We start from the raw sequence: 8,965 nt of genomic DNA, 5'->3' as shown, positions 1-8,965 counted from the left end.
TCCAAGCACTGGTTCATAAAGTTTCCCATTCTATAAGCTTAATGTGTTATTCAGAATTTAACAATTTCCTCAGCATACTTTGATTAAGGGTGTGCAGAATTGCATCAGATGTAATAAAAGTCAAGCCCTGTAATTTAAATTATTAAACACTCGTACGAGAGCCTGTACCCGAGCCGGCTCAGTGGCATGCATTTGAACCGCAAAAGTAGCAGCTCAAGTCCAGAAAGGGGGGGAAGGACATGAACAAATTATGTTCTTCGCCGTGACAGATTTGAAGGGGCCCTCCTCAAGGTGAATGACAAGAGGGGTCTGTAACGTGTGCATTTACCTCAAGACAGCCCATTACACAGTTCAAGCCATTCCTCACTTTGCAGTTGTCATTTTCTACATGTCCACACTGGATCCTGACACAGAACAGTCATAGGTTCTGATAGAATCATTGGCCACTCACTCTCCCAATTTCGCCTGAAATCGAAAGTACCCCTCCCCACATACCTGTTAGCTGGTGTCAAAACGTTCTCTTTTCCAGACTGAAGACAACACAGGAACTCAAATGCATGTGCAGACGCGCATGGGTGTCATGTGTGGGGAGGGAAGAAAGTTGGGGGAGGGTGGTAAAGTGACACCTCATCCTTATTCGCAACTACAGATAAGACATGCCTTTTTATTTCCCTCTTGGTCTTTCTGAAGTCATCTCTAGAGACGAGGTTTCAAACATGATCTTTATTTCATTGCTCAGACCCAAGGAATGTTAATTAACAGCCTCACTCAGATTCACATTAATTTCAAACCGACAGCATAATCCAACCGCAACTATACTGTGTGCAACAGAAATCCTGGACAGAACTGGCCACGGCCAGGCAGAGATGCATGGGAACAGGCAGCCATTGTCTCATTCAGCATCCACAATAGGCCAAACTTCCTGAAAGTAACTATTCCTATGCCTGGGTGAAATCCACCTCAAAGTCCTTTAAACTGCACATCCAAAGCACTCAAAATAATAAATAAATATTACATGGCTTCTGCAATAATGAACAACCTCATAGCTCTCCCTCAGAGAGTTCATTTCTTCTGCAGGGATGTTTTGAGTTCTGCCTTTATCTTGTTAATGCAATTGGGAAAACAAAGAATAAACATCAAATTCCTCATTTGGAAATTTTTACTTGTCCACATTCAGAAATTCTGAGTTTTTGTTTCTATTTCATCTGTGGGAAATACTAGCCTATGCACAGTCACCCTGGAAATCCTGAAGATGTTCCTATTGCCCATTCCCCACATCAACATAGGAGCCTAAGGCCCCCTTTCCTTCAGCAAACTTTGGTGAACAGCTTGGCAGTTTCTCCAAACAGGTAACACATTCTTCCGCTCTTGCCCTTCTGAGGACTTCCAAATTTTGATAGTTCTAGATTTCGTGGAGGTACTTAGCAAGTGTTTGTCAAGTACTCACTCTATGGACACTGAAGGGTACAGGATTTACCCCAGTCCCTGCCTGCAAGGTGCCCACAGGTCAGCCTGAATGAGGTCTTTGAGTGCCTCTGAGCTCCCTGAAATTCAAGCACCCAGCCAGTGCCGCTGCCTTGTTCTAAACTCATATTTGTTGACTAAATGCACTGGGTAGACTACATTTTCTAAATAGAGCTTTCTAATTAACAAAGGCATTCCAAAGTCAAAGGAGTAAGTCAGGCGTGCTATCAGCTAAGCAGAATCTGAAAATAAAAATCACTCAGATAACCTGCTCTGAAGAATATTTCCTCCTGCTGATGGATATCCTGCCAGGTTGGGAAATGTGAAAGGATCTCTTTTACGTTTGCTGCCTCAGAAATCGTCACAGGTTCTGTTGCAATTTGTTGGGACACAGGTCTGCTTGCACCAGGGGCTGACAGAAGCTTATTAACACCAAAAAATGCATCTCTCCTTCTCAAACCCGTGGAAGCTGGATGCCACTGATATGACTATGTCGGCCGTTAGTGGGAACTACACTTGTCTTGCTTTCCTAGAATGCAGCTAGGAACAAATCTCCAGGAGCGACAATTCACCTTTCAAATTACAGAGTGGCAGAGTGGAGAGAATGCATCGCTACAAAACAAGGGTATTTCGGGCGGAAACCACGTTCAGACACAGCACAGGGGACAAATGTTCTGTGTTTACGCTTAAAATTTCATCTGAGCAGAGGCCACAATGCTCTGCAGGCTGCAAAGGCTCTACACAGCATCTAATATTTTTTTTAATACAAAATCCAAAAACAGCATATTTCCACTTCAACACAAAGTCCTTAGATATACTGAGAGGAGAATGAATTCAACTGTTTAAAACTCCTTCACTCAAAAACCAAGCATGAATTCTAATGTGATTAAGCGATAGCTGATTCTCATGCCGTATGAAATTTGTTTTTAAGTGGTTATTTTATTCAGAATGGTTGCTTTTTAATGATGCTGTCTTGATTTCCTGTTAAACCTGTGTCATCTATAGTCATCCCACATTCATATTAATTTTGTTCATTTAATTTTAAAGTCTTCTTAAATTAAAGCTATTGCAAATATTCCATGATACTTCAGCATAGGCGCTACCATGAAAACACCATAGAAAACAGGATCGATATGTTATAGCTACAATCTGGTTTAATAAACACAACACTATAAACTATTTTAGTAAGTCAGGAACTAATCATTCTAGAATGTGTTATAAAATCCACTGCTAAATACAACTTTTCTTTTTAACTTCTGTGCTTCTTTATCTTGAATGCTTAACAGCGTGGTGAGATTTCACCTTGTAATGAAAATTATACTTAAGAATCATCTTGTGTTGAATATTTCCCATGTATGTATTATTTTTCATCATATTTTCCTTAAAATCCTCAGCATTTAACCAACACAGCTTGGCCTGCAGAGATTTCACAATAAATTATAGAAAATAAAGTCATGATGATATTGAACTTGTACCGTATTTAATGAAACATAGAACTACACTGTCTCTTGTTCCTATTCAGGCTTCATAACTTCTTATTGTAATATGACATTCTGCAGAATGTTTCAGTATAAATGGGCTCAGAACAGCAGCAACACCATTACCATTGCAGGAAAATTGGAATGGTTTTCTCCCTGGAAAATACCAAATCTCAAAATCCAACACACTTACTCATAATTCATTTCATTTCCTCTTTCCCATAATTCATTTTCATATCTAAAAGAAGCTCTTGGCTGAAGCCTTATACTGTCTGCAACATGTTATAGCTTCTTTGCAATTTTACTTTTAGGAAACACAGTAAGGAAAAGCAATGTAGCCTCATGGGCATCCCAAGTAAGCCATTATAAATTCATATTGTTTGCACTAATTTAAATAGGAAGCAAGAAAGAAAAGGAAAAGCCTGTGCGTACCCTTATGGTTCTCAGATAAAAACTTCCCCTTTTCAAATGCCTCCATGTACTATGTCACAGGCAGAAAAACACTCCAGACACACATACTTCTTTCATTTTTCTAAAGAAGTTGCTACCATTGTCAACACTGTGTTCACACTAATTTTCGAGGTCTATGTTTTAATCCTCAGAAAATTTAATTACACACTTTTCGTCAAAAAACAAAATCCTTTTTCTGAACTAACCTCAGCACCAAAACACGTCTCTGCATCAAGTTTCCCCAGTCTTAACCCAACAATAATCAAAACCGAATGCCGTCAAATCCTCACGGGTTGCTTCTTCCTTTCTGTGCCCACAGTGGAACAGGAAAGTAGAGTGGGCCTTCTCCTCCAGTGCCTTGCTTGGTTTTTGCCTTTAGAATTTCAAGGTTTGTTCCCATTCCTGGGCACCTGACAGGCTGTGATTTACGTGTGAGAAAACAACTCCAAGGTTCTTATCAAGGAGTCAGAAGCTGCTGCCACCCGTCCTAGCAGTTTTCTAGGAAACAGACTGGGAAAATGGGGTGGGGGGAGGGGAAGCAAATTCCGTCCGAAGCTACACAGGACAAGTAGCACAGGTAAATCCAAAGTAATGGAGGCAGATATTAAAAAGAATATTATTTATTACCTTTTTTTATTAATACTCACTTTATAACCTTTGCCTTTTACACAAGTCTACTTTTAGAAGAATGCCTCCTTGGTTTGTCCAACGGAGCTTTGTGCTCCTGGACAACTTCCCCTTTCTCCACCCCACCCCACCCCACATCCAAATGACTCTTTTATGTGTTCACAGATGCGACGAAAATTTTGTAAACAAGATTTAAGTTACTGGACCTTGATTTAATCAACATCCCACTTCAAAACACAAGGCAGGTAGGAGAGAGGGTAAGAACTGGGAGAAAAAGGAAGGGAGAAAAAAGGTAGGGGAGAGGAGAGTAGGGGAGCTGGTCAGAGCTTTCAAGTCTTGCCTTTTCTGAGACGTGTGTGTATTGTGGCTGTTCCTTGAAATTCAATGACTCAAAACATTGACAGCAAGTGCCTGTGTGGTTATTTATATTATATATCTATAATAGAATACGTGGGCTTCCTCAGTTTGGGTCTGGGCTGTTTTTGTTTAAATACACCACAATCCTCCCGTGGGTGTCTCTACAAGGAATCAAGTCTCCCAGGAAACCCTCTCAGAGCCGGGGCTTCCGGAGCAGGGTCTTACTGAGGTCTTTGACCTCTTCGGGGCTATTGACCCGCTCATAGCCCAGCACGGCCATGGGCTGGTAGCAAAACTCCTCCACCTGTTTGATCTGCTGGAAGGTGAGGGCCGTCCGCCAGGCGTTGGCGGCCTGCGTGGCGTTGCGAGCGGACACCACAAAAGGCTTAGAGGAGGAGCCTGAGCCACTGGTCATGTTGAGGGCAAACTGTTCCATTTCGGGGCTCACTAGCAGCCCCACAAAGTCGTACACCCTCCGTAGGGTCTTGACGGGGTCTCCCACCAGGTCCTCGTACCGCACCACCAGGTAGTGGCCTTGCAGCCAGTCCGGGGGCTGCAGGGCCGTCTGCAGTGTCTTGGCCATGCTGTTGCAGATGACCTCCATAGCGCCAAGCGCGTGGTAGTCTGCCGGGCCGCCCACACCCTCCTTCTTGACACCGAGCTTGTGGCCAGCGGCCTCCAGGAACGGCATGCGGTGGGCTCTCGGGTCCCGGCTGCGCACCACCTGCAGGCTCTCGCGGATGAGACCGTGGCGCGAGCGGATGCGTGAGCTGGCCACAGCACGAGGATCGCGCACTAGGTGGATGACCTTGAGGTCCAGGGCAGGGTCGCGCAGCAGCGGCGCCAACACGGCCACGTCGAAGACACGCACGCCCTTGATGACCAGCGTGCGATACTTGCGGCACTCCTCCTCAAAGCGCGCCAGGCGCTGCGGTGGGCACTTCTTGCACACACGATCGTCCACCAGCCCCACGACCTCCTTGCGGTAGGCGGGGCAGAGTGGCGAGGAGCACACCACTTTGTTGGTGGCCGCACCAAAAATACCCAGCGTGGTGAGGTTGCGCCCCCCGCTGCCCGCGGGGCTGTACAGCTGGAAGACGGAGAGGTCGCAGCGATACAGAGCGCTCAGCATGTCCCGCGCAGCCCCTTGCAGGGAAACAGCGTCCCCTGGGTACAGTTTTTGCCACACGTGCCACACTGGCTCGTACAGAAAGAACACCTCGGGGTTCTGGTTGAAGAGCTCACCGAAGAAAGATGAGCCCGAGCGCCACGTGGTGAACACATACACCAACTGCCGCTTCTCTCCGCTACCCCCGGTGCCCCGACTGCCATTGCGGGGAGGGGCTACGGCCCCCGCCGCCCCTCCTGAGGCGGCGGGGGCCGCCCCAACGACGGCGGCGGCAGCGGCGGCTGCTGCGGCGGCGGCGGGAGGGCGGTACGGCGTACGGGGGTCCAGGCGGGTGTGTACGCGGGGCGGCACTGCTGGCGGCGGCCCCGGGCGCCCCCAGCCGCCGCCAGCCGCCCCTGCCGCGGCACCCAGCTGCCCGTCGGGGCTGCACTGCTGCAGCGGCTCCTTGTGCCACTTGTAGTCCAGGAGGTTGAGCATGGTGAGCACCAGCAGCAGCGCGTAGCCCGCGCACAGCACCAGCGCCTTCCTGCGGAACACCTTCATTCCGAGCGGGGACGCGGGCCAACGACGGCCCGGGCGCCGGGGCCACGGCGGGAGCAGGGCGCGCGGCGCGGCGGCAGGCGCGGCCGGGAGCAACCGGGGGAGCGCGCCCGGGGGCAGGGCTCGCAGCGGGCTGCGGCTCATCACAGGCACAGCCGGGGCCGGCGGCGCGGCGGAGGCGGCCCTGCAGCCCGAGAGGGGGACGCAGCGGGCCGACTTCGGGCGCGGGGACTGGGGCCGCGGCTCCGAGGCAGGCGCGGCAGCAGCGGCGGCTGGTCCCCGACGCCCAAAGCTGGCTCTCCCATGGCAGCGGCTCCGAGAAAGACCTGCGAGGGGAAGCAGAGTAAGCCGATGCGCCCCAATCCTCCTCCCCATCCGCCTCCTCCACCTAAGTAACGCCCACCCTCGGGTCTGCCAGGCTCCCCCGCTCACCTGGAGCCGCGGGCGCACCCCAGAGCCGCCCGGGTTCACGGCCGGGCGGTCTGTCCTGCTGTCACTCGTTCCTCGGTTTCTCTGTCTTCCCCGGGAGTCCCCGCGCCTCAGAGGGGTCCGCGGGACTCAGCAGCGCAAGCCCTGGGCAGTTTCCGGGCGGCAGGCGCCCTGCGGCTTGGGAAGGGAAACTTTCACCGGGCCTGGAACCCTGCCCTGCGCTCCGCTGAGCCCGGCGTGCCCAGCTCCAGCGGCGTCTCCGCCGCCCTCTCGAGACCGCAGCTTCCTTCCTTGCTTTGGGGGGCGAAGCCGGCTGGGGGAGGGGGCTTATACAGGACCCAGCTCCCGGCAAAGCGGCTCCGCCTTTCTCGCTCTCGGCCTCCGCGCCCTGAACCTTCCCATCTCTCTGGCGGCGGTGGATGGGGCGCAGCGCGACCCTGCAGCGGCAGCAGCTGCTTCTTCCATCACTCGGAGGATGCCCGGGCCGGCATTGCCGGCAGCACCCGCCGCTCCGCAGCCTCCGACTGGCCGGGGAGGACCCTACACACACAACAATCGGCCAAGGGGTCCGAGTCTGCAGCGCTCCCTTGTCGGCCCGCCCCCGGGCACCGACCAGTTCTGGCCAAAGAGGTATCCGGGCAGAGAAAGCCCCCGCCGCTGCCGCCGCCGCGCGAAAGCGGCGCCCGGGAGGATGCTGCTACCCGACTCCCCCTACGCCGAGCGGCTGCAACACGCTCGGGCCAGCCTCTGCGCGGCTCCTGCCAGCCGGCGCCGGGTTGGTGCGCGCCGCCGTCTGTCGCTGCGGCTCCTCCCCTTCGCCGCGCTGCCCTCCTCCTCCGCCCGTCCCGCGCCCGCCCTCCTCCCAGAGTCGGGCTCCTGCCGCCGCCGCCTTGGGGGCTGGAGATGCGGGACTCGATTCACGGCGACGCAGCCCGGGCCGCCAGCCGCACGGCAGAGGCCGTAACAATCCGTGCGCATAAAGCCTGGGCGCGAGCGCGGGGTTCGGAGCGATCGGGCGTCGGGGGCTCTGAGAAACTTGGGAGTCTCCTTGCCGCTGCCAGGCTCAGCCGCATATTTTTGCTCTCAGAAAGAGTTGGTGATAAAGTTTGAACAGAAATCCCTCAGCGGCCGCCCACTCTGCTCTTCCCTCGGCGTCTGCACCGCCCGGCTCCTCCGGGAACCGGGGACACAGCCGCTCCCGGGAGCGCTCCGAGGACGCCGAGCGCCGCTTGCAGGCTTTCTACTCCCGGCTCACGCGTTCCAGCTGGTCTGGGGTTTCTCCCTCACTGAGGAAGTAATAAATCTTTCTGACCCCCGGGTCAAAGAAGACGCATCAGTTTTCGGGAGGAGTGTACAGGCGGGGCGTCTTGCCTCCCGCTTTACTCCACCTACGGGCAGGGCCGCTCGGGCCGCCCCCCGAAAATGCTCTCCCGACCTCCTCTCTTGGTGACGCTTCCAGGGTGACTGACATCCTCGGGAACCGGGGTGGTGGAGGGTCGGGGAGTAGTGCCTCTTTGTTGTTGTAGTTTGCAGTTTAAAACACACACACACACACACCAACTTGCCTTGCTTCTTGCTTTTACAGAGGAGCTCAAATGATTCGACTAAAGGAAACACGGTCGTTGGAAGTAAGAAGTCATTTTGAGTTGCTTTCTTTTCAAAAAGACGAAAAATCGCTCGCTCCTGCGAGTAAGAGAGACGACTAAGCCATACCCTCAATTGCATCCGTAAAATGGGGACACTTAAAATAGCCTCCAGTAATTCAGCGGTGATTGGGTGTTAGATGCCCAGATGGTCGAACCCTACTGGAGGCCTTGCCTGAGCAGCAGCGAATCACTAGGAGTCTTGAAGCTCACGGGCTGCGGGTAAACAGAGCGCGGCTCTGCTGGAGGTGTTCTGTTACCTCTTGCCCGATGAAGTTTTTGGAAGTTTGACAGTTACTGCAAAATTACATTTGTGCTATTTTGGGTAGCCTCTCTCAGCCAAAGGACTCTTCTAAATTTAAAATGTTGCTGTTTGCGCCATTATTCTTCAGTGAGTTTTATAGAATCTCAGGAGTGCAAGGACTCTTGAAAAGTGACCTAATTCACATGGGTTTTCAGGATAGGAAAATGTTCAAAGAACTTGACTTTCCCCCGTTTTCCAGAAAAATCCATAACGCCCTGAGTGAGTTCAAATAACTTTTCCCCCTGTCGTTCTGATAAAGTGTAAGGATGAGGCATTTCTAGGACAGAGTAGAGTTTTGTGTGCAGCTTTCTCAAGTAGCAAGCATCCCCTCTCGGAACGGGTCAGGACAGACGCCCTTAATCCCTGTTTACAGAGGAAGGCGGTAGAGTTTAATTGTGTGACTTCTCATCTCTCCATTTCTGGACCCACCCACTTCTCTTCCGCTGCTGTCTCAAAAGTCCCTGTCCCTTCTTCCCTCTACCTTTTCCCCATAAAAATAAATAAGTTATATTGGCTCACTGAAAGCCTGATTAAAGAGAGAGGG

The 8,965-nt window shown here is 51.9% G+C and overlaps 1 protein-coding gene across 1 annotated transcript; it reads right to left on the bottom strand.

Annotated features, from left to right (window-relative positions):
* Nucleotides 1-708: 708 nt before the first annotated feature.
* On the bottom strand, nt 709-8,216 carry CHST2 (carbohydrate sulfotransferase 2). Its single transcript, XM_047876223.1, has 2 exons — nt 6,478-8,216; nt 709-6,371 (listed from the first exon to the last, which is right to left on the bottom strand). Exon 2 carries the CDS (start codon nt 6,187-6,189, stop codon nt 4,570-4,572), a length of 1,620 nt encoding a protein of 539 aa, XP_047732179.1. The 5' UTR covers nt 6,190-6,371; nt 6,478-8,216; the 3' UTR covers nt 709-4,569.
* Between the last annotated feature and the right edge of the window lie 749 nt (nt 8,217-8,965).

The sequence above is a fragment of the Prionailurus viverrinus genome, chromosome C2 (genome assembly GCF_022837055.1).
Source record: "Prionailurus viverrinus isolate Anna chromosome C2, UM_Priviv_1.0, whole genome shotgun sequence".
NCBI lineage: Eukaryota > Metazoa > Chordata > Mammalia > Carnivora > Felidae > Prionailurus > Prionailurus viverrinus.
The sequence above is the reverse complement of the archived record's forward strand: the minus strand, read 5'-3'. Positions and strand labels throughout refer to the sequence as shown.

Excerpts from the sequence above, each read along its gene's own strand:
- CHST2 (XM_047876223.1), bottom strand. The coding sequence starts at position 6,189 with ATGAGCCGCAGCCCGCTGCGAGCCCTGCCCCCGGGCGCGCTCCCCCGG.